Source organism: Chrysemys picta, chromosome 3 (assembly GCF_011386835.1).
Source record: "Chrysemys picta bellii isolate R12L10 chromosome 3, ASM1138683v2, whole genome shotgun sequence".
NCBI classification, from domain to species: Eukaryota; Metazoa; Chordata; order Testudines; family Emydidae; genus Chrysemys; species Chrysemys picta.
This window is the reverse complement of record NC_088793.1, coordinates 174,050,629-174,075,880: the sequence shown is the minus strand read 5'-3', so window position 1 is coordinate 174,075,880 and position 25,252 is coordinate 174,050,629. Positions and strand designations below refer to the sequence as shown.

The following is a 25,252-nucleotide window of genomic DNA, read 5'->3' as shown; positions in this document are numbered from 1 at the left end:
AACCATAATCAAACCCCACACGGCTCATCAGCAGGATTGGAACCTTAGATCCACATCACAGACTCCTGACACGTGGGCTAACAGAGTAGCTGGTAGCAGTAATAGGTTGTCATTCTCTATGTGGGCCAGCCACAAGACAGAGAGAGAGACAAGGCACACATTTTGCCATTGGATTTCACAAATATTTGCTGACAGCAGAGGAATGTTGAGACTGAAGGTTCTAGTGTAGGTTCTGAGAGGAAAGAACGCTAGTAGGTATTGAAACTTCTACCACAACTTTGACTTCTGCCCTGGCTCCTCCAGCCTGTCCTTGTCCCAGTCCCAGTCTTTCACCCCTCCTCACCATCAGATCCTTATACCAGTCACCTTCACCTAGGGTTGCCTACAGGGATGCTTTTTAACTAGTGTTTCAGACAGAGGGGTGTCCAGGCCAACTTTGAGTAACACTGCGATCTGGCACAAGGTTGCAACGCCACTCAAATTTGGCCCAGCTGCCCCTCTAGAATGACAGACCCACTCTGTGCAACCGCAGCTCCTCTCAGCACCAAGGACTGGATGGGAAGTGGGACTGACCCATCACCCGAGGCAAGGAAAGGCTCTAGCAGTGGGGAGGCAGGAGGGAAAAGCTCACTGTTTCCTCACTGCCTTTCCCCTACCAAGCCTTTTGCTGCTGCCGGAGTTTTTCCCCGTGGTGAGGAAAAGCTCTAGCAGCAGGGAGCTGCTGGAGCTTTTCCTCACTGCCCAAGTCTTTCCCTGTGTTGGGGAAAGGCTCCAGCAGCAGGGAGGCAGTTGGACATGGCACTGCTAATAACAGCAGTGTAGACAGGGAAGCATGGCTGGCACAAGTATAGAGCTGAGTTGAGTACATACCAACACCAGTCAGGTGTGTCTTTATGTTATTCACCTAACCCATGCCTCATGGTCTACACTGCTATTTATATCCATGCTAAGAGGTCTATACACCTTATTCTCTCTGTGCCTCAGTTCCCCAGGTATAAAATGGAGGTAATAACACTACCCTACCCATAGGTATGTTGTGAGGATAAATATATTAAAGATTGTGAGGTGCTCAGATACTATGGTAAGGAGGAATATATAAGTACCTAAAAAAGAGATAGGCAAACAGCCTGGCAGCGTTCAAAAAAGGTTTAGACATCTGTGTGGATAAAAAGATTACCCAGAGTTATCATAGTAAATATTAAAAAATTAAAAAAAAATTTTTTTTTTTGAAAAAATATAAACCTTCATGCTTCAGGGCTTAAGACAAATTCTAACTACTGGGGACGAGGGGTAAACTTTCCCTGAGGACAGGTGGCTTCTCTCTGTCTCAACTTATCCCATATGTCAATTCCTAAGTTCCTCTGAAAAGTGCCAAAATACCCTATTTATTCACAGAAAGAATAGCGGCAAAAACTTCCTCACACTAGCCAACAATGTACCATAAAAGATAACTAGCAGGGGTCAGAAGCTAACAGTCTCTGTAGTGGTGGGGCTTGGATCTAGATAACTGTCCACTAGGAAATGGACTTAAACTACTAAACACATACTACAAAAGCCAGACACTAACAACCAGTGTTGGATTCCTGGGTGAGACCTAGAATTTAGATGTTCTAGAACTATAACCAATTCTCTGAGCCATTTGACCCTCCTCTTTTTCCCCACCATAGAATGGAAATTTAAAGTAAAATTAATCAATATAATTTGATAAGTAATAAGTAAATAATGGAGAAAAAAGCATTGCAAATAGAGTACTTATAACTCACTACTACATATATGTGTAAATACCTTAATTTCATTTAAATGTTCAATTAGGGTAGATAATTTTATTGAATGTGAACTTGCATACTATAAAAATTGGCAACGGTCTTAAGACCACTCAGTTGTTGTTATATTTTTTTTAAATATGGTGCATGATATGTTGAACTATATAGTAGTGAGGCTCTTAAGCATCACCAGTCAAAAATGTTACACTGTTTGTAAGTGCAACTGTGTGCCAAATGATGGCTAAAGTTAGCGGTTTTAGGTGTACAATTCATAGCCACCACTAAATTTTCCAAATCAGCTTCCATTTCTGTGCACAAATCAATTGCACTGGCACTCACAATCACCAGTTTGCAAATTCTATCATTTTCATTGGTACATGACTGCACAAAGACTACGGAAGTTTTTGACTAATAGATTCATAGATTCCAAGGCCAGAAGGATCCATTTTGATCATCTAGTCTGACTTCCCATATATCACAAGCCACAACGTCACAAAACTAATTCTTAGAGGGTATCTTTTAGAAAAACATCCAATCCTGATTTTAAAATTGCCAGTGATGGAGAATCCACCACGGTCCCTGGTAAGTTGCTCCAATGGATAATTACTCTCACTGTTAAAAATGTATGCCTTATTTCCAGACTGAATTTGTTTGGCTTCAATTTCCAGCAGTGGATCATGTTATACCTTTCTCTGCTATATTACATATTTGATCCCCATGTAGATACTTATAGACTGTAATCCAGCTGCCTCTTAACCTTCTTTTTGTTAAATAAACAGATTGAGCTCCTTGAGTCTATCACTATAAATTGTTTTCTAATCCTCTTATCATTCTCATGGCTCTTCTCTGAACTCTCTTCAATTTATCAACATCCTTCCTGAATTGTGGACACGAGACCGCACACATATTCCTGCAGCAGTGGCACCAGTGCCAAATACAGAGGAAAGGTAACCTTTCTACTCCTATTCAGGACTACCCTGTTCATTAGGGTTACCATATTTTGTGCCTCCCAATGGAGGACACTCCCCGGGGCCCCGCCCACGCCCCCCCCCCCCGCCCCAACTCCGCCCCCTCCCAAAGTCTCCGCCCCCTCCACTGCTTCCCGCGAACATTTAATTCGCGGGAAGCCTGAAGCAGGTAAGGGGTGGGGGGCGGGGGAGGAGGCGCGGCCCAGGCTGGCCCCCCGACGGCTCCAGCCTGGGTCGGCTCGGGCCCTGGGGTGCTGGCCCTGGCCGACCACCCCCGGCGGCCCGGCGCACCCCCTGGCTCCCAGCCCCGCGGGCCCGGCCCGGCTCCCCGACCCCGGACCGGCCCGGCTCCCGGCCCCGCGGGCCCGGCCCGGCTCCCCGACCCCGGACCGGCCCGGCTCCCGGCCCCGCGGGCCCGGCCCGGCTCCCCGACCCCGGACTGGCCCGGCTCCCCGGCCCAGCTCCCGGCCCCGCGGGCCCGGCCCGGCCCCGCGCCCGGCCCGGACCCTGGCCCCGCGCCCGGCCCGGACCCTGGCCCCGCGCCCGGCCCGGACCCCGGCCCCGCGACCCTGGCCCGGCCCCCGGCCCGGCACTATGCGCCCGGCCCGGCCCCCGGCCCGGCACTATGCCCCCGGCCCCGCGACCCCGGCCCCGCACCGGCCCCGGCCCCAGACAAAGAGGCCCCAGCCGAGCCTCCCGATTTTCCCGGACATGCCCGGCTTTTGGGGATTTCCCCCCGGACGGGGATTTGAGCCCCCAAAAGCCGGACATGTCCGGGAAAATCCGGACGTATGGTAACCCTACTGTTCATGCATCCAAAGGTCACATTAGCCTTTTTTAGCCACAGAGTCGCACTGGGAGCTCATGTTAAGCTGACTATCCACCACAACCCTGAAATCTTATCCAGAGTCTCTATGAAGCGATGAAACAAAAGTTAATTGAATTAAATGACTTCACCTTTTAGTATAAGAAAAAATATAAAAAATAGAAGCTGCCAATTTATCTTTCCTAAATCATTTTTGTTTTGTATACCTTTATCATGTAACCGCTTATTCATCTGCTCTATGTAAACTATATAGTCCATATTCTTTTTAATCTCTCTTCATATGGGAGACTTTCTAGGTCTCTAATACATTTTTTTTGTCCTTCTATGGGCCCTTTCTGTTCATGCTATAACCTGTATGAGATGAGGTGACCAGAATGGAACACAGCTTGCTAAGTGACTAACAATGAGTTTCTTAATCAACATCTTTGTATGATTTATCTTAGTAAATCAAATATCGAGAGTCGAACTTGTGCTGATCAGTTAGAAAAAACAGGGAGGATTCAGCTTTGTATGTTCACAAAGGAGGCTAAAATGTCTGGATTAAGTAATGCAATGAGTTGTAGAGGCCAGGCTTAAAACTGCCTTTATAATAAGAAATCCTACCAGTTAAAAATGGGTCAGGGCTCAGGAGTCTATGATAGTTATAAATTCAGTGGTTACAGAAATTCTAAAAATGAGTGCTCTGGAAGTTTTTTATTTCAGAACAATCAAGGGATTGGTTAAAGCTGTTTGCAGCCCTAACTTCTTCAAGTGGCTTGCAGTCTGTCTTAAATCAAATATGCTTCTAAGTGTCAAAATATTTCAGGATGGACTCCTTAAAAGATGTAAAGGTGTCAAAATGTACAAATAGTTCCATAGACATTCACTGTGCTTCTATATCCAATTAAAAAGTATCCTGAGAGATCTGTATCTCAAAGAGTTAATCTACCCAGGTAATATTTTAATTGATGCTTCCTTTCAGGAAGCAACAAAACTCCAATTGAAGACCTTCTTAAAATAAACTTTTACTGTTCATATTGCATTATTATTATTATTATCCATCTGATAGCCCAGGATTTTAATGTTATGTCGGATGATGACCTGGATAGATTGGTCCCCTTAGGACTGAATCAGTTACTGTAAGAAAAAGACAAAAAAGACTTAACTCAAATTAAACCAGCAACATTTGTAAATCTTTACAGCATGAGGAATGGAATATATCTTTCAAATAATATAAAATGAATGTAATATACCTTCTTTCCCCATAGAACATAGAATCACATTGGTTATTTCTTTAATTCTTCTGTCCTGACTGCATGGGCTTTAAAATCAGAAGAATCCAAGAGGGAAATGTCAGATCACTGATCTCTTATACTATATCTGTAATCACTTGTGCAGTAGTAAGCAAGCGTCATTTAGGGAAATAACTGCTTTCTACTTAGCTGTATGGAGGTTCCTTATATACTCAAATTTGTCATAGAATAATTTGTGGGAGATTGTTGAAAAGAGGGATCATTCTCTGACTTTGTTCTGGGCTGCAAATGAATGCAAGAGAACCCAGATAATTTTGTTCACTTTGCATTACACAAAATAGCAACAGATAGAAACCTAACACTTGGAAGAAGAAACAATGCTGGATGTTGAACATAAAAAGAGGAGTGGGATGTAATGGAGTTTACAAAGCTCTTAAAAGACATAGGGGTCAGTTAGGTGTTCTGCAGATAGCTCTGGATGGAGGGGGGCATTCATGTATACCACATGAGAGTTGTGTGAGTATGGTAACAAGGGGGAAAAAATTGGTTAATGCTGTCAAGTTGTCAACTACAAGAGGCTTAAGGCTCATACTGGGGAAATTTACTAAGATGATTTGCTTAGTAAGAACAATAGAGTATTAATGGGAATGTTTGAGAAATTTTGCAGTAATGTCTACAGTTCAGCCTCAGTTAAGAATTCTCTACAGCTAGACACATTCTTGGATCAAATTGCTCTCTCAGTAGTGGAGAACAATTTTAAGGAAGCTCTGAGCTCCCTCAGAGAAGGGGTTGATGCAAAGACAGAGTCAGGTAATGCACTCTGTTCAGAAAAGTTCTCAGTGAAATTTGTCTGATATGGTTTCATCTATTTTAAACAGAATTTTTTTATTCCTTGAGAAATAGAGGCTCTTTCACCAGATCTTTCTAGGGTTTTTCTCGCGTAATTCATAAACCAGGAAAAGCAATGTTTTATGTTAATGAAATCTGATGGCATTGCTAACATGGTTTTCACAAGCCCCATCGTTTCTTAATAATGACATGAAGATTTTCATCAAAATTCTCAAACTTTAAATAATACCAAATTTGGTTAACAATGACCAGATGTGGCTTATTTGAGGTTGACAATGGGTAGATAACAGATGGTTGCTTAACATTTTAAACATTCTGAAGGGGAAATGGAAAGGGAGGGTGGCTGTGTTCATCAAAGCAGAAAAAGTCCTTGATGGTGTTGAGTGGCCCTTTCGTCTTGCTGTTTGAGTTACTTTCAAAGGTGAGCTTACTTCCCAAATTTCTCAGACTCCTTTATTCTATTTGATTGGAGAAAATGGGGATCAAAATCAATGAGTACTTGTGTTTATCTTTACTACCAGATGAATTAAAAACCTACTGAGCTCCACGATGCTCTACAGGTTTAAAACACAAATTCATTCTTCATTTGGTTGTTCCATCATTAGCTGAGAGTTTGTTTGCCATTTCTCATCTTGATGTGAACATTACCCATATAGATCAATAGGTCTTTCTCCTGATTGTGCTGTTGCTGCTATCAGTAACACCTTGATGAAGACTCTAGGAACTGTTAAGAAGCCAAATGACAGAATTCTATATTAAAAGTGGCTGTTTTGATAAAAGAATTCAAGACATTTCTGATAAGAACACCTGATGAAAATGTCAACATCAGTGTTAAACAAATGGATGATACAATAACCTAGGAATATTGTAGGGAACACGAAATTAGAGTCTCCATCCAGAAACTTGACTTTTTTGTATAAATGCTGAGATATCTGAGCCTTTACTCTTCCATCTCTTGTTGGGAGGAACAATACAATAGAGCTGATAATCCAGTAACTTTCTCTATAGCCCGTCTCTAGCAGGTGTTGTATTGCCTGATCCATATGGTCTTGCTTTGATAAATTCCTGGAGATATAAGCGGGGACATATTTTGCTCCTAGTGCCTTGGAGAATTCTATTTCATTTTTCTAGGAGATAATTTCCAATAGCTACCAGTCTATGATAATTTTGTACCATTGGGTTAGGAGATTTAACATACATTCTCAGATCTGTTCTGCATGGTATGAGACAGTAACCTAGTAAATAACCAGGCTGATATTCTAGTAGGACTTGGCTTGACATGCCCTCCCCCCATGCCTGCATAAGTCTTTTATGCAAGTGTCTGTAATGATTATATCATAACAGGAGCTTCTCTTGGTTTGTCTTTGTCCAAGCTGACAAAAGCAAAGTCCTTGGTTACATCCTCTACTGCAATTTCTAGCTTCTTTTTAGGGTGGAATCATGTGTTTATTCTGCTCCACAATTGCTTTTTCCAAAACGCTTATCTTCAAAAAACTTTATCAGAGATGAAAGTCAGCCTCACATGGGGTTCATCCTTTCAGAGCCAGTGTGGCGATGACTTCAAATTTGTATCTTTAGAAGCATCTGAGCCATCACTGCAACAAGTTAATATGAATCTAGCAAAGCAGGTCTACATGGAAACTACAGGGCCCCCAAATTACTTTACAAGGATTCTGTGATTTTCAGTCACCGGTGTCCTTAAAAAAATCTCCTCCTCGGAGAGGATTCCTACATTGTTTGCCAAAATTGTTAATGTTTTGGGTAGCTTTGTCACTCTAAACAGTGTTTCTTATTATTTTGGATCCTAAAGGTTCTTATGAACGGTCATACTTTCTTGAGATTTTCCCAAGACTTAGGGAGTCTCAGAGACCTCATGTTATTACCCCTTCACATAAGAGAAAAATTAGGGGTCACATGATGAAATTAATAGGCAGCAGGCTTAAAACAAACATAAGGAAGTACTTCTTCACACAATATACAGTCAACCAGTAGAAATCAGGTTGCCAGGAGATGTTGTAAAGGCCAAAGTATAACTGGGTTAAAAAAAGAATTACATAAGTTCATGGAGTATAGGTCCATCAATGGCTATTAGCCAAGATGGTCAGGGACACAACCTCATGCCCTGTGTATCCCTACACCTCTGACTGACAGAAGCTGGGACTGTTCTGTTCATTCTCTCCGAAGCACCTGGCTTTGGCCACTGTCAGAAGACAGGATACTAGGCTAGATGGACTCTTGGTCTGACCCAGTATGGGCATTCTTATGATTACAGTATGGAAATAAGCTGAAACTGAAGTGGAGTTTACCAGAGATGTGCATCCTTTGCTATTTCAAATATTGTGATTACCCCAGCACTTCAGAGCATCATGATCTTTGAGCAAGGATTGCAAGGCACACACTCAGAGAAGTCAGACCAAGTAGAGGACAAAAATATTAGAAAATTTAAATTAAATTGAAAAGAACTATTATTTAGTAGTTAATGCATTGGAATCAGAGCCTAGACTCTTGGGTTATATTTCCAGCTCTGTCATTCACTGGCTGTGTAGCTTTGGCCAAGTTACATAACATATGCACGTCTGTAGAAGGGGACAGTGCATACTTCCCTCATGGCCATTGTGATGGCTATTAATGAAAATTTATAAAACGTTATGCTATCCTGTCAAAAGAGGTTATAATATACTGTAAAATGTGAAAAGCTCATTCATCTTCTACTTCACACTTTATTCACATTTACTTTGTTTTGCACCAAGCATCCTATGTCATTACTTTGAGCAAAGACTGAGGGATCTAGCTCCATTAAAACCAATGGGAGGCTTTTCCATTGATGTGAATGGGTGTTGGACTGGGCCTTTAATCTACTGGACATTCAATTTTGGTTATTTGTCAAGTTATTAAATTAGCAATAAGTTAGTTGATTAATGCTTTCAATTTTTACAGTAAAAGAAAACTATTTGTATTACGGAAATTGCTTCCAGGACAGCAGGGACCCTCAGTGCTGTAGAAGCAGAGCATTCAGCTTTCAATGGTGGAAGTGTTGCAAAAAGGATTTTCTTGAATCACTGTGCAGTTATGCCACTAATGAATGGAAAAGTGGAAACATAGGAATGGTGGCCATGTCTTTCTAGTTCCTTACTGCTTCTTCCTATAGTGTGCCTCAATTCTCCTCCTTATAAAGTCCTTTGGTCCTCCCTTTGACCTTCACTTCTCCCTAAGCAGCCCAGTAGTTTACTTGTTCAGTATACCCGTTCTCCTCATTCCCAGCACCTTCCACAACTTCAGATTTCCTTTCTCAATTCTCCTTTCCCTGCCCAGTCTCTCAATCCTTTGCAGATTTCATTCCCCCCCCCTCCCCCGACACACACATACAAAAGCCAGACAAGTTCCAAATTCAGGTCAGGTGCTCCTGCTGTTCAGGTCTCTGTACTACAATTCCTCCCCTCCCTCCCTCCCTCCCTCCTTTAACCAGGGCTGCTCCTCCAGTTCCCTCTGGGTGTCAGGCTCTGGGTTCAAGGGGGTCAGGCCTGCTGGTTGGAACTGGCTCTAGTGTCAGGATTGGCCCGAGGGTAGCACTGAAGCCAGGGTCCAGGGACAGGACATGGGTCAGAACCAGGTCCAGATGCAAATAGAAACAATTGGAGTCAGTCTGAGGGCTTGGGGTCAAGAGGCAGATGCAGGGCTGCAGCGGGACTGTAACAGGGCTGGAGCAAGGTCAGAGTAAGGCACGGACTAGCTGGAGCGGGACTATAACAAAGCTTGGGCATGGCTGGGGCAGGAACAGGAACCAGATCAATAGCAGGCTAGAAGCCTAGGGAGTATGTAACACCAGAGGCAGCAAGAGGGTTCCTGTCCCAGTAGTGCAGTTGCACAGACTAACTGGCAGCTCTGGCGGGATCAGTGAAATACCTGTGCCAATGGTTCCCCTGACCCAGACCCTCCCCAGGGACATGCTGCTGCAGCGTGTTGAGGACTGAGTCACTGCAGGCTTTATTAGAGGGGTGAGTTGTGGCAACTGAGTGACCAGCCCTGATCTGACTGTGGGTTTGCCTCACATTGGATTCTGCTGGGAGTAAAGGGGAAAATGGAGGGGGCTTGAAGACACTGATTGGCCAGCAGGGGATGGAAGTGAGAGAGTCTCAACCTCCAGCTCTGTCCACCCTGGCAACTGGCCAAGGAGGCTTTCCAGGGAAGGCAAAGAATCTGGAGAGCATACCCAAAAGCCATAACATTTGGCCAAAAAATGGATAGTAGGATAGTCTGGTCTCAACTCTCTCTCCCTCTTTAAACTCCCTCTGGAACTTAATGGCTACTGTGTTCTAGGTTCATTTGGCTCTCTCTGTTATACTTGGCTCATTTTCACCACTTCATTTGCAATCGCCCTCAAGTCCCCAGACAGTATTTACAAATCAAGCCAGTTAAAAATGTGATCAACTAGCTCTAAACATGCTAATTTCTACAAATCAGCATTTTGTTTGTCACTTTTAACTTCAAGTAGAAAAAAGTATGCTGGCTCCCTCAGAAATAATTTATTCAAGAATGCAGTCATTTTCCAATTTCCTGTTCACTGACAGTGTTTTTTTTTTTAAATATCCTGTTCTATTATTTTTAACATTTACCCTTATTCATACAATAAATGTCTAGTTCCCACACGAATCAACTCTTTGTTAGCAGGACTCACTCTATTCCTTCCTCACTTCTTGATTTTAATTAGAGTAATGGTGGCTTCTCTGTAACTTGGTCTTTAAATCAAGATTTGAGTACTTCAGTAACTCAGCCTGAAGTTATGGGCCTATGGCAGGAGTGGGTGGGTGAGGTTCTGTGGCCTGTGATATGCAGGAGGTCAGAGTAGGTGATGGTTCCTTCTGGCCTTAAAGTCTATGAATCTGTTGGTCTCTCATTGTCTTGCTTTCCTGTTGGGACTTTTTTCTATTTAACCCTCCTTCAAACCCAGCACCTTGTCCACATGTAATTTAATCAGTCAGCACATTCTGTATAATAAGCTCAATTCATCCCTCAAAAGTAGTTATTGTTATTTATTATTTGTATTATCATGGCATCTAGGACTGCAGCAATGGACCACGACACTATTGGGCTAGATGCTGTTCAAACACAAACAACATAAAAGACAGTCTATGTCCCAATGAGCTTACACATACAAGAATTTAATATTAACCAAGGGACACCTCCTCTGGGGGTGAGGGGAGGAGAAGGGGGACCCTGGCATGGGGGGGGAATAGAGGACACACACAGCCCTGGGGGAGTGGGGTTGCAGGGAATCCCTGAAACAGAAAGGGAGGGAAGGTGGCACACAAGGAATGCAGGACGCAAAATGCCCTGGAAGGGTGCAATGTGCTTCGCCTAAATAAGCATTAGTGCGATCCTCCAGTAAATAAGACACCATCCAGGACAGTCTTGTGGACTCCACCCCACATTTGGCCATCAAGATCCTTGGAGAAGAGGATGCATCAAATTACCGGAGCCACCCAGACCCCTTTTTGCACTTGCAAAGGCAAAATTTGCCCCTTTAATTGCATAACAAGTTACAAATTCTTCACCATAAAATATAAACTTCACTGTTTTTCTTAATAACTATGGTGTGCATCACAGCTCATGCAATGTACTATAGACCAAGGCTTCTCAACCTTTTTCTTTCTGAGGCCCGCCCCAATATGCAATAAAAGTTCCACAGCCCACCTGTGCCACAACTGTTTTTCTGCATATAAAAGTCAGGGCAGGCATTAGCGGGTAGCAAGCAGGTAACTGCCCAGAGTCCAATGTGTGAAGTTAAGGTGCTCAGGGCTTGGCTTCAGCCCTGGGTCCCACTGAGTCTAATGCCAACCCTGCTTGGCAGACCCCCTGAAACCTGCTCATGGTCTCCCAGGGGCCTCGGACCCCTGGTTGAGAACTGCTGCTAGAGACTCTTATCTTCTTGAAGAGACAAGAGACCTTTAGCTTTTGATGATAATACTGCCCGGAAAACATTTCAAGAAATTACACAGACTAGCAAGGGAAGAGCCTTGGAGATGTGCGTGACACCTGTATTACAGTTTTCTTTTCTCTTACATTGTATTTTATAATAATTTCATAAATGTTTCTGAAACAAATTTTCTCTGTCAGACAGAGCAAGAACAATGCCTCATTTTTTCTAACCACCCTTATCCAAAGATGCTTCTTTTTCCTCCTACGTTTTGCTTTCTCACCTGCCATATAATTCAGTTTTCTCATACAAAATATGGATAAACTGATATACACTGACAAAATACATTAGCTTTGGTATGTCTTTGATGCTACTTTTTTAGGGTTTTTATCATTTAAAATATTATTTGATCAAGTTAAAAGCTACACTGCTGTGAAAAGTCTCATTTTCATAGGTGAGCTATTTATCTTAGAGTTTTTAAATTAATTGTACAGTGTAAGTTACACTAGATCATTTGTGCACTTATTAGTATACCATTGCATTCTGTGCTTTTTAGGTAGGTCCATTGTTTCAAACAATTAAGTTAAGGTCATGCATTGTATAGTCAGAAGGCCATACAGTACTATTTGTAAAATGTTCCACACATCATTAATTAGCTAATGTTTGTACAGCATTTTGAAGATGTAAATTGCTATGTAAGTGCTAGGTATTATTATCATGGCTTCAGCAGAATGCAGAGCCATTAGTATTGTAAAGCTGCTGGTCATCCTGATTAGACTACTTGCTGTGAGCAGGTGGTTTAAATACAATGTGCAGGTAATGACTGACCTTTACAATACAATGGACCAGCCACTGCCAGAAAGTACAGTGCCTCTGCTAAACAAGGCACAGTTGGCTCCCTTCAGGGATGCAGAACTATCCATGAATCTCCAGCTACCCTCCTTCTATGAGCGAGGGGGCTTACTTTACAGACAGTAATTTTAGTGTACACTACAGTATAAGTCTCCCTTCTTATATGCTGTTTATATTAGTAACCTTTTCCATTATTTTTGCATAGTAAAAATCCCAATATGAACACATGCAGGACACCTGTTTTAACTATGTTTGCATCTAATTAATAATTAATAACCTTTCTTTCCCCCTCATGCATACACTATTCCTATATTACATTTTTATTCCTCTATAAAGTCAGTTTTCCTATTGCAAATTTAAATATATTGATTCTACTACCCAGACATAACAGTATTCAGATGCACTGAGCCAAGTAGGGTAAAAGGAGAGAAAATATGAAAGAAGAACCAAATCAAAGGAAATGGGGAACAGGTTCAAGAAATTATTCATGCTAGAATAGGAATTTGGGTATGGAAGAACAGTCTGTAGTGAGATGTTGGCCTTAGCTTGGTCACCCTGGTAAGCATACATTTCTCACGTTCCTTGATTAGAACAATGATTCAGATCAATTATAAATAATTGTTTTTAAAAACGTGCAGGTATCAAAATCATGGCATCTACCTACTGGTATCCTCTGCATGCTTAGTGTCCAATATAAAGTACTATACTTACAAATGTATTTCTGTCAGTATACTTAGAAGGGTCTCTATATCCATTTACCAGATATACATATCTATAGTATATAGACAAATAGAAAAAGTCAGAGGCTTTTATTGTCTTTAGAACTTGTTTTAAATACACTTTTATGCACGAGATTTTCAGTGTAGCTGCAAACTGACTCCTGTGTATTCAACCACATCTACAGCAAACCAGGATGGCATTTATCTTTTATAATGATACAGAGTTTTCTGTCAAAGTAGGGTCACTGAAATGAGTAATAATCCCACCAATGTCTAAGGTACAACCAGCAGGGTCCAGGTCAACAGGCAAGCAGCCAATAATTTTCCCAACAACGCTGAATTTCATCTGCCCGCAGCCTCTATCTACTGATTATACAATCAATACACCTCAGATGAGAAGAGCTAACAACTGACCGGGGCAGATCAATGCTAGCAAATAAGCGCTTCATGACAAAAAGTTTGATAATTACCATTCTGAAGCCGTGTAAATGTTGTTTCTATTGTAACGACATTCATGATGATACTGCTATGATTGCACTGTTATTATAGGTTTAATGTTAGGCAATCAAGCTGCAGTGGTCTAGATATCAACAAACAGCATCAAAAGAAAACATCAAATTGTCCCTATTCTTCATTGTAGCTGAAACATTTTTCTATGTTAGTGGCCCTAAATGAACAATAATAAGTGACAATTTAGTGAAAAACACTATTTTCACAGCTTACAAAAGTCATGCAATATAGATTGATACAAGTATGATTATTTCTAGACTCACAAGTACAAGGAATGAACCACTTGAACCAGAGGATTAAAATAAATTCAGTACTGTGACCATGGTTTTTCTTTGTTTCACATGCATCAGTTAAGAGGGTTTAATGTAAATTTTCTCCAGAGTCATAATTTTTCAAGCATTAGAGTAGCCCTAAGTATACGCAACTTAGCTTGATTTAATTATTAGCATTTCTAATATTGCACACTTTATTTTTTTAGTCCTGATTGCTAGTTCATTCTCAATGCATTAACATTTGGAAGAACTAGTTATTACAGGTTTTCAATAGCTGTGCAGGCTTCTGTAAGCCTCTCAGTCTTGCCACACAGAAATGTGAAACAGACATTTGAAACGTGGAACACATCATGACTTAATAAAATGGGAGGTTGGGATACTTTGGCAATCTGAACTTTGAAGCAGGTCAACTGTATAGTATACTAAGCATCATATTCTTACCTTTAATATTTGCTTTTTAAACCTTGCAAGAAAACAGCCACATTACTGTAAAATGTTCTCCCAAGATCTAAATGAATAGTTCTTCAGGGAGATTACAGTAACTTTGAACCATAATAATGATACCTAGATAGGTATTTCTGATTTTGGAATTTCATGCCTTCACTTTTAATCAGCTCTTCTACAAATGCAACCCGCAGCTGCAACCAGAAGTCAATAAGTTACCTATCAAAAACTTTTCCTTCAAATCACTGATTGGCCAAATCTATTATAGTCCATGGGGAAATCACCTGCCTATCCAGGTAGATAAGAGAAAGAAACAGGTGCAATACCAAACAGTAAGGACAAGCCAAAAGCTTTCAGAGTCAGCAATACATATGTGATTTCCAGCTTGCTCCAAGGCTACTCTAAGATTTCCTTTTCAACATTGCTTTCTTTCTTCAAATCTTCTTTCTTAGACCTTCTTCTACCTTGCAAGAGATTTAAAGAATTTGATGTATATTGAAATCCTTTCCCTCTCAGATGGGTTCATTTTTATTCAGGGACAATTTTGTTGACTGACAGGTAAGCATTTGGTGCTGAAATTGGACCTGTACAAGAGCTTTGCATTTCATTTGCTCCATTACACCAGTGCATGAATTACTGGGCTTTCACTTTGGCATCTTTCCATTACTTTCAAATATCTGACATGAACAAAATGACTCATCTGACATTTTGTGTAACAAATTTGTTCCAAAAAGAATAGAACATTATTATACTATTTTATACATGTGGGTACCACAACCTTCCACCCTAATCTGACCAGAAATTGTATGTGTATAAATAGTAGCTGATATTGTTTAAAAAAAAAAAGACAGTGGTGACAGCAGTGAAATATATCAAAGAAATGTGTCTCAGTTCTAACACTACAGTCAGACTATTATTTCAGTTTCTGAACCACTTCAATCATGATACTGAATTTCATTTTATTTCTGTTTACTAAACTTTGCTTCACAAAAGTATTCATATGTAGTTTTTGCATTTATGTTCTTGTGTCAGCTATAACATTCCTGAGATCACCTCTTTTGATGTAAGCATTCCAGATTGATACACACAGTTCCTAGCAACAGAGGGTTAATAGTGCTACTTCCGTTGATCAGTTAATAGTTCTTTGTTCAGTTGATCAGTACAGTTATACATGTGTATTTCTTCAAATCTTTTTTTATCCGCCACTTCCTCTACCCTGATTTTCACTCTGAAAAAAGAAGTGAATTTCTCCCAGCACCCATGTAAACATGGACTAGTATTCATGTCCAGTGTAGTTATCCCTAGATCTCTACTCCAGGAATGACACCCAATTACCAGATTTAACTGGCTTTCTGAAGAGGTGTTTCAATCCCTCCCTAATAGCTACTGTCATTTTAGCACCTTACCTCCAGTTGGAGGAGCAGGAAAGAGGAGTTCCTCAGCTTTATGACTCAGCCAGTGCCAGCACAGTTCCCCCACCCCATCAATGAAAATTCAACTTCTCAGTGACATACTCAGCCACCACCAGTCCTGAGCCTAGGACACCTGGTCTTCGTCAGATCTCTCCAGTTGACAGTACAATATTTTACTGTCAAACTTTTACACTAATGCTCATAAGAAGGGCAAGAAACAAAAATAGTGCTCTAGTTTGCTGATAAGAATTCAAAGAAGTGAAATGAATGCAACGTAATTCCTGCTTGGAATTCAACAGTCTCACAACTACATTACAGTGTGCAACATACATATACAAAATTTTATAATAAAATTGTATAATTGAAATATAACATTCAAATTGTATGAATTGTGGTAAAATAATGTGAATTGTAATACTAAATACTTTACAACATATTTTAAAATTGCTCATTCATTTTCCTGAATTATCAAAATAGACAACTATCTTCATAAGTAATTCCTCAATCATTCCCAGCATTAAAGCCTCTCCTTTGGCTTCAGATGGAACCAGCTAGGTGGCATAGAAGAGGGAGCTAGCTACTCCCAGGTTAAGAATGAAGGGCAGGCAGGGAACAGTATGAGAGAAAAGAAAATTTTGTCTTTTAAATTTAGTTCCATGTGTTTTATAAAAAGTAGGCAATTTTCAATCTACAGTGTATTCACACCTGTAGAGATGCCATTCAATAAGTGCACAATCACGTTTATGGTCCCAGCTTAAATGAAAACTGATTTTTAAAGACTCGTGGGATTTTTTTCATCATTTTTCTGTCCTCATGATGACACTTCAAGGCCATTAACTTTGAAGGTTATTCAGGTACCATAATTGTGCATTTGCATACCTTAACACGTCTGGATTTCTTTTAAGTTTAGCCTTAACTCTGATTTTCCTGCAATGTTTCCTGCAATGTTTATTTTTGAGATAATTAACACCATCCCTGTAGTGTTTTTACTCATACATTAGTAGTACTGACATGTATTAAACTTTAACTCCAGCTTAAGGTACATTTTATCTGGGAATTTCCTTGGTGTGTGTTGTGGTGTTGTTTTGATTTTGTTTTAATTGCATTAAATGAACACTAAATAAGAAATCCATGTGATATTTCTAACGATTTCATGATATGTAGTATAAAACATATTTTTTTTTCTTTAATTTAACTTTTAGAGTCAGATTCACTAGTGTTCTTTGGCTGCTTTACCCCACACTAGGGCAACACAAAGTAGCCAGAATGTAATGACCAGTTTCCACCAGCTCCTGACTTCCACATTCCCCTTCATATATGACACACACACACCAGTTTACATCCCTCTGCTGCCCACCACATTTTTCTGCACACATAACATACACACCCCAGTCTCCCACACCCACCCCTCACATTCCCTGCACACATACACTTAGTTTATCCCAGGCTGTCAGTATAAGAAGAATTTTTATATAATACAAGTTATTAAGGATTACTAGGTTAAATTAAATATTTAGGGTAGGATTTTCAAAAGAAGCCTAAGGGAGTTAGATGCTCAACTGAACTTCTTTGGGCTCCTTTGAAAAGCCCAGTCTTGGTTACTAGATGTGCTAGTAAATCATTTCACAGATATTTAGAGTATGTTTTTTACAATATGCAGTATATTAGCTATTATATTACAGGAGTTTACATTTACAATAATGTAGACGGGGATGTAAGAAATATCAATGGCATCTCACAAGCATGATATCCATTTTAGACAATAATGATTGAAAATCACTGATAACTCCAGATCCCCTCCAGACATTTCTCAACTGGAATTGAAAATGGTTTGGTTACAATTTTTTATAGGACAAACCATTCTCATCACTCGTTACAGCCAGCATTCCTCATTCCACCAGGGGTCTCGCAGCTTTTGTGCTGAAAACTATTCGGTTCTATCTACAACTGTAACCTAATCCACACATCGTTTGCCTCTGTCTACATGAGCAACTAATCACAATATCTTTCCTGCCTGCGTTTCATCCATTCACACAATAGTGGTAGAGGCCAAACAGAAAACAGAATGACCACTTTTGACTGATCCATACTTGCTCTCTCTGGATTGTGAAAGTGAGTTGAAAGTATCCGTGATCCCTACTAATTGATATAATCAACCTCATTATGGACAGAAATCTACCATCCTACCCTAAAGCATGCAATAGTCCAGCTAATTCTTCAGAAGATATCATTCAACTCAATCCAGTATATAACCTCCCGTTCCTGAGCAAGCAAATTGAGAAGCTTGCCAACTCCACCTAAATGCTGCCAACATCCTGTACCCCTTTAATCTGGCTTCCAGTCAGGATATGAAACAGAGAGGGCAGTAACGGTAATCTTCTCTATACTCATATTGCTGGGCTTCTCCACAGCATTTGATATGGTTCACCCTGGGACCCAGTTTTTCTGCCTCTGAGATGTGACTGGAAATGGCTGTGGTCATTATTCTCAAACCAAACCTAGAAAGAGGTGATAGGCACCTAAGAACATTTACCAATTGAGTACTGTTGGCTCCCATATCTATAAGAAGTCAGCTAGTGACACTAAAACAGCACGAACAAAGGGTATGTCTACACTACGGGATTAATCCAAATTTACAGAATTCGAATTTTGAAAACAGATTGTATAAAGTCGAATGTATGCGGCCACACTAAGCACATTAATTCGGCGTTGTGCATACATGTATTGGGGCTAGCGTCGATTTCCGGAGCGTTGCACTGTGGGTAGTTATCCCATAGCTATCCCATAGTTCCCACAGTCTCCCCTGCCCATTGGAATTCTGGGTTGAGATCCCAGTGCCTGATGGGGCAAAAAACATTGTTGTAGTTGGTTCTGGGTACAGCCTCACCCCTCCCTCCATGAAAGCAACGGCAGACAACCATTTTGCGCCTTTTTTCCTGGGTGAACACTGCAGACTCCATACCATGGCAAGCATGGAGCCCGCTCAGCTCAAGACAGCAGTCATGAACATTGTAAACACCTTTCGCATTCTCGTGCAGTTTATGCTGAACCAGGACCAGAAAAATGAGTTGAGGAGGAGGCGGCGACGGCAGCACAGCGACAAGAGTGATGAGGACATGGACATGGACACAGAATTCTCTCAAACCGCGGGCCCCAGTGCTTTGGAGATCACGTTGTTAATGGGGCAGGTTCTATCCATGGAATGCAGATTCTGGGCCCGGGAAACAAGCACAGACCGGTGGGACCGCATCGTGTTGCAGGGGTGGGACGATTCCCAGTGGCTGCGAAACTTTCGCATGCGTAAGGGCACTTTCATGGAACTTTGTGACTTGCTGTCCCCTGCCCTGAAGTGCCAGAATACCAAGATAAGAGCAGCCCTCACAGTTGAGAAGCGAGTGGCGATAGCTCTGTGAAAGCTTGCAACGCCAGACAGCTACCGGTCAGTTGGGAATCAATTTGGAGTGGGCAAATCTACTGTGGGGGCTGCTGTGATGCAAGTAGCCAAAGCAATCACTGAGCTGCTGCTATGAAAGGTAGTGACTCTGGGAAACGTGCACGTCATAGTGGATGGCTTTGCTGCAATGGGATTCCCTAATTGTGGTGGGGCGATAGATGGAACCCATATCCCTATCTTGGCACCGGAGCACCAGGGTACCCAGCACATAAACCGCAAGGGGTACTTTTCAATGGTGCTGCAAGCACTTGTGGATCACAAGGGACGTTTCACCAACATCAACGTGGGCTGGCCGGGAAGGGTTCATGATGCTCGCGTCTTCAGGAACACTACTCTGTTTAAACGGCTGCAGCAAGGGACTTACTTCCCGGACCAGAAAATAACCGTTGGGGATGTTGAAATGCCAATAGTTATTCTTGGGGACCCAGCCTACCCCTTAATGCCATGGCTCATGAAGCCATACACAGGCAGCCTGGACAGGAGTCAAGAGCTGTTCAACTACAGACTGAGCAAGTGCAGAATGGTGGTAGAATGTGCATTTGGACGTTTAAAAGGTCACTGGCGATCGTTACTGACTCGCTCAGACCTCAGCCAAACCAATATCCCCATTGTTATTGCTGCTTGCTGTGTGCTCCACAATCTCTGTGAAAGTTGGGGGAGACCTTTATGGGAGGCTGAGGCAAATCTCCTGGCTGCTGATTACGTGCAGCCAAACACCAGGGCGACTAGACGAGCACACCAGGAAGCGCTGCGCATCAGAGAAGCTCTGAAAACCAGTTTCGTGACTGGCCAGGCTACAGTGTGAAATTTCTGTTTGTTTCTCCTTGATGAAAACCCGCCCCCTTCATTGACTCATTCTCTGTAAGGAACCCACCCTCCCCCTTCGATCACAGCTTGCTTTCAAAGGAAATAAAGTCACTATCGTTTAAAAATCATTTATTCTTTATTAATTGATTATAAAAAGAGGGAGAGAACCCGGGTGGGGTTTGGGAGGAGGATCGGCGGGAAGGAAAAGGCCACTAAAAAAAGGTTAAAAAAATGACAGCCTTTTGCTTGGGCTGTCCACTGGGGTGGAATGGGAGGGTGCACGGAGCCTCCCCCCCCCCCCCCCCACGTTCTTACATGTCTGGGTGAGGAGGCTACGGAACATGGTAAGGGGGGAGGAGGGTTATACAGGGGCTGTAGCAGCACTCTGTTATCCTGCTGCCGTTCCTGAAGCTCCACCAGACGCCGGAGCAACTGTCTGTTTGCTCACGCAGCAGCCCCAACGTTGCATCCTGCCTCCTCTGATCTTCCTGCTGCCACCTCTCATCTCGAGCGTCTCTCCTCTCCTCACGTTGGTCCCTCCTGTCCTCACATTGGTCCCTCCTGTCCTCAAGTTCACTGGCATCTTTCCTATACTTTGAAACCGTGTCCTTCCACTCATTCAGATGAGCTCTTTCACTGTGGGTGGATTCCACGATTTCCGCAAAAATCTTGTCTCGCGTCCTCTTTTTCCGACGCCTTATCTGAGATAGCCTTCGGGACGGAGGAGGGAGGCTTGAAAAATTTGCAGCAGCTGGAGGGAGGGAAAAAAGGAGAGAATTTTTTAAAAAGATACATTTTACAGAACAATGCTTATACTCTTTCACGGTGACCAACACTATTCACATTACATAGGGCATGTGATTTCTGTGCAAGGTCGCATTTTGCCTCTTAATATTGAGTACCTGAGGCTTTGCTGCTAGAGATCACAGACGCAGGTCCAGGCAACAGAATTTGGCTTGCATGCGGCCATGGTAAGCCATTGTCTTTCGGCTTCTGCGCCCGTTGAGTGCTGTGGTTTTCCTGTTAACCTTCAGCAGCAGAAAACAAACTAACCCCCCCCCCATCCAATTCTCTGGATGATCGCTTTATCCCTCCCCCCACCGCGTGGCTGGTATCAGGGAAGATGCCTGCAGGAACCAAACTAACACCCCCCACCCCGCCATAAATTCTCTGGGATGATCGCTTTACCCCTCCCCCCACCACATGGCTGGTATCAGGGAAGATCCCTGCTAGCCAAACGCGAAAAGCTCAGGGCCAATTCCCCTCCCCCCCCCCCTCCCCCCCCCCCCCCCGCGCTTGGCTAACTGCAGGAAAGGATTTCTTTTCAGCCACAGGCAAACAGCCCAGTAGGAACGGCCACCTCTGTCCCCTTAATTAAATTCCCGTATTTCAACCAGGTTATCATGAGCGATATCACTCTCCTGAGGATTACACAGTGAGATAAAGAATGGATGTTGCTTGAATGCCAGCAAACACCGGGACCATACGCTGCCAGGCTTTGTCATGCAATGATACCAGATTACTTGCTACTAGCATGGCATGGTCAAGTGTCCTACCATGGAGGACGGAATAAGGCTGCACTGCCCAGAAACCTTGTGGAAAGGCTTTTGGAGTACCTCCAGGAGAGCTTCATGGAGATGTCCCTGGAGGATTTCCACTCCATCCCCAGACACGTTAACAGACTTTTCCAGTAGCTGTACTGGCCGCGAATGCATCCCAGGTCCTCAGGGCAAAGTAATCATTAAAAAACGCTTGCTTGTAAACCAAGTTTTATATTTTAAAAGGTAAACTCACCTGAGGTCCCTTCCATTGGGTCATGGTCTTGGATACTGGCTTGGGAGGGTACTTCAGTCAGGCTGAGATAAAGATCCTGGCTGTTGGGGAGAACGGAGTGCTGTGTGCTCTCCGCAAGCTCGTCCTCCTCCTCCTCCTCCTCCTCCTCCTCCCCCCCGTCCGCAGAATCCTCAGGTGTGGCTGATGAGATTACCCCCGCCTCGGAATCCACAGTCAGAGGTGGGGTAGTGGTGGTCGCCCCCCCCCCCCAGAATTACATGCAACTCAGCATAGAAGCGGCATGTCCACGGCTCTGACCCGGAGCGACCGTTTGCCTCTTTTGTTTTTGATAGGCTTGTCTGAGCTCCTTGACTTTCACGCGGCACTGATGTGAGTCCCTATTGTGGCCTCTCTCCACCATGCCCTTGGAGATTTTTTCAAAAGTTTTGGCATTTCGTCTTTTCGAACGAAGTTCTGCTGACACTGAATCCTCTCCCCATATAGCAATCAGATCCAGTACCTCCCGTACGGTCCATGCTGGTGCTCTTTTTCGATTATCAGCCTGCATGGTTACTTGTGCTGATGAGCTCTCTGTGGTCACCTGTGCTCTCCACGCTGGCCAAACAGGAAATAAAATTCAAATGTTTGCGGGTCTTTTCCTGTCTACCTGGCCAGTGCATCCGAGTTCAGATTGCTGTCCAGAGCAGTCACAATGGTGCACTGCGGGATAGCTCCCAGAGGCCAATACCATCGAATTGCGGCCACACTAACCCTAATTCGAAATGACAATATCGATTTTGGTGCTACTCCGCTCGTCGGGGAGGAGTACAGAAATCGATTTTAAGAGCCCTTTAGTTCTAAATAAATGGCTTCGTTGTGTGGACGGGTGCAGGGTTAATTCGATTTAACGCTGCTAAATTCGAATTAAACTCATAGTGTAGACCAGGCCAAAATGTCACCAACATGCAGGTGACACTCAGATGTTCATTACCGCCACATCATACAAACAGCACCATTTTTCAGCTATCACTGGCTTGACAGAGATCAGCAACCGGACAAGGAGTACCCAGATGAGTCGAATTGGAGAAAAACTGAGATGCTGATGATGTGGAGAGGGAAGCATTATGAAGAATGTTAATTTTCAGTAAGTTTTGGAACACTGAGGAAGTTCCATAAGACTGAACAAAAGGTAATGTTGTGCCAATATTTAAAAAAGGTAAACAGGATGACCCTGCTAGTTAAAGGACTGTTGGCCTGACATCAATCCTAGGCAAGATAATGGAGCAGCTGATACAGGACTCAATTAATAAAGAATTAAATGACGGTAATTAATTAATGCCAATCAACATGGATTTATGGAAAATAGATCCTGTCAAACTAACCTAATATCTTTTTCTGATGAGATTACTGACAAAGGATATAGCGTTGATGTAATATACTTAGACTTCAGTAAGACATTTGTCTTGGTACCACATGATATTTTTATTAATATATTAAAATATAAAATTAACATGACACACATTAAATGGATTAAAAACTGGCTAACTGATAGGTCTCAAAATGTAATTGTAAATGGGAAGCCTCATCAAACAGGTGTATTTCTAGTGGGGTACGGTAAGGATCAGTTCTTGGCCCTAATCTAGTTAACACTGTTATTAATGAATTGGAAGAAAACATAAAATCACCACTGATAAAGTTTGTAGTGGCACAAAAATTGGAGGAGTGGTAAATAATGAAGAGGACAGGTCATTGATCTGGAACGAGCTGTATCACTTGGTAAGTTGGGTGCAAGCAAAAAAGGTGTGTTTTAATATGGCTAAATGTAAATGTATACACCTAGGAACAAAGAATGTTGGCCATACTTGCAGGATGGGGAATCCTCCTGGGAAGCAGTGACTCTGAAAAAGATTTTGGGGTCATGCTGGATAATCATCTGAATATGAACTCCCAGAGCAATGTTGTGGCCAAAAGGGCAAATGCAATCTTTGGATAGATAAACAGGGGAATCTTGTGTATTCTGGCAGCCACAATTCAAGGAGGATGTTGATAAATTAGAACGGGTTCAGAGAAGAGTAATCAGAGTGATTAAAGGGATTAGAAAACATGCTTTATATTGACAGACTCAAGGAGCTCAATATATTCAGTGTAACCAGGATCCGGTTATGACATTCCAGAATGCAATCTAGACCAGGGTCCTTAGACAGTAAGAGGGGAAAGACAGGAGACAAGGAAAATCTGCATTTCAGCAAACAGAGGTGAGAAGAAACAGCATGCAACCTCTTCCACTACCAGACCCCATGTCTCCATCCTCACTTTATCTAGAGCTTTATCTAGGGGTAACCCTCAGGAAATTGCATTTCAATGGGTAATTGAACCATAAAAGCGAGGGGTAAAAACACTCTAAGTGATCCCTCCCTATCCATCCTCTCTTTTCACCTTAAAGGACGAAAGAAACAGCTGTTGAACTTTGGAAGCAGATCCTGGTTGGGGAGTTGCTGACTTTAATGCCTTATACTTGTACTCACTCAAAATCTCTCTTTATAGTTAAATAAACTTGTTTTATTCTTCAGTTAAAACTAATCCAGTGTTGGGAATTGTTTGGGTAACTTCATTTAATGTAGCAGTCTGTTATATTTCGATCCTCTTAGAAATACAATGGACCTAATATATCTGGACTGTCCAGGTAAGGGCTGGACAGTGCAACACGTGTTTTTTTGTGGAAAATTGGGGACTGGGAATGTGTGGGGTCACCCTGCAAATAGTAACCAAGGCTGCTGGAAGTCAAAGTGTGGCTGCTGTTTGCTAATGGGTTTCTGGGGTCAGAGTTGTTGGACCAGGGCTGTGGCTATACAGAGTGTAACCTGCATGCTGTTTGAATTATTAGATTACAAATGATACCTCACAAGGCATATTTTGTACGAAGATTATTACAAAGGCATGTAAGATATGAATACAGGGGTGCACTCTGTCACAAAGGCTAAGGGCGGACTTGATTACTGTCTATAGCAGGGGTCAGCAACCTACGGCACGCGAGCCGATTCTGAGTGGCACGCTGCTGCCCACTGAGAGGAGGAGGAGGAGGAGGAGGGGCGGAGGGGCCGGAATGCACCACGCTGTGGGAAGAAACGGGGGAGGGGGAAGCTTGGCTGCCGCAGGATCAAGCTTCTGCCCCCGCAGGGGAGAGCAGTGGTGGGGGGGTCCCGCCCCACTCAGCCCCCCCGCCCACCGCTCTCCCCTGCGGGGGCAGGAGGCAGAAGCTTGGTCCTGCGGCAGCCAAGCTTCCCCCTCCCCCGTTTCTTCCCACAGCGTGGTGCATTCCGGCCCCTCCTCCCCCTCTCCCTCCCCCCAGAGGAGCAGAGCCGAGTGGCAGCATGCTCGCTGCTCCGTAGAGCAGGCAGAGAGAGGTAGGGATGGGCCTGGGGGAAGGGGGTAGAACAGGTCATATCCCTCCCAGCCC

General features: G+C 42.9%; 1 protein-coding gene across 2 annotated transcripts in view; it reads right to left on the bottom strand.

The window, feature by feature from the left end:
- The window catches only part of CAMKMT (calmodulin-lysine N-methyltransferase), a 385,956-nt gene that overhangs the window by 145,643 nt on the left and 215,061 nt on the right, over positions 1–25,252 (bottom strand). The window contains exon 4 of one of the 2 annotated variants that reach the window (XM_065590678.1): positions 20,140–20,773. The exons of the other annotated variant lie outside the window; for it this stretch is intronic. Within the exon in view, the coding sequence (XP_065446750.1) occupies positions 20,355–20,773 (419 nt within the window). The 3' untranslated portion in view covers positions 20,140–20,354. Of the gene's footprint in view, positions 1–20,139; positions 20,774–25,252 lie in introns of those variants that run through there. 2 annotated transcript variants of the gene reach the window in all.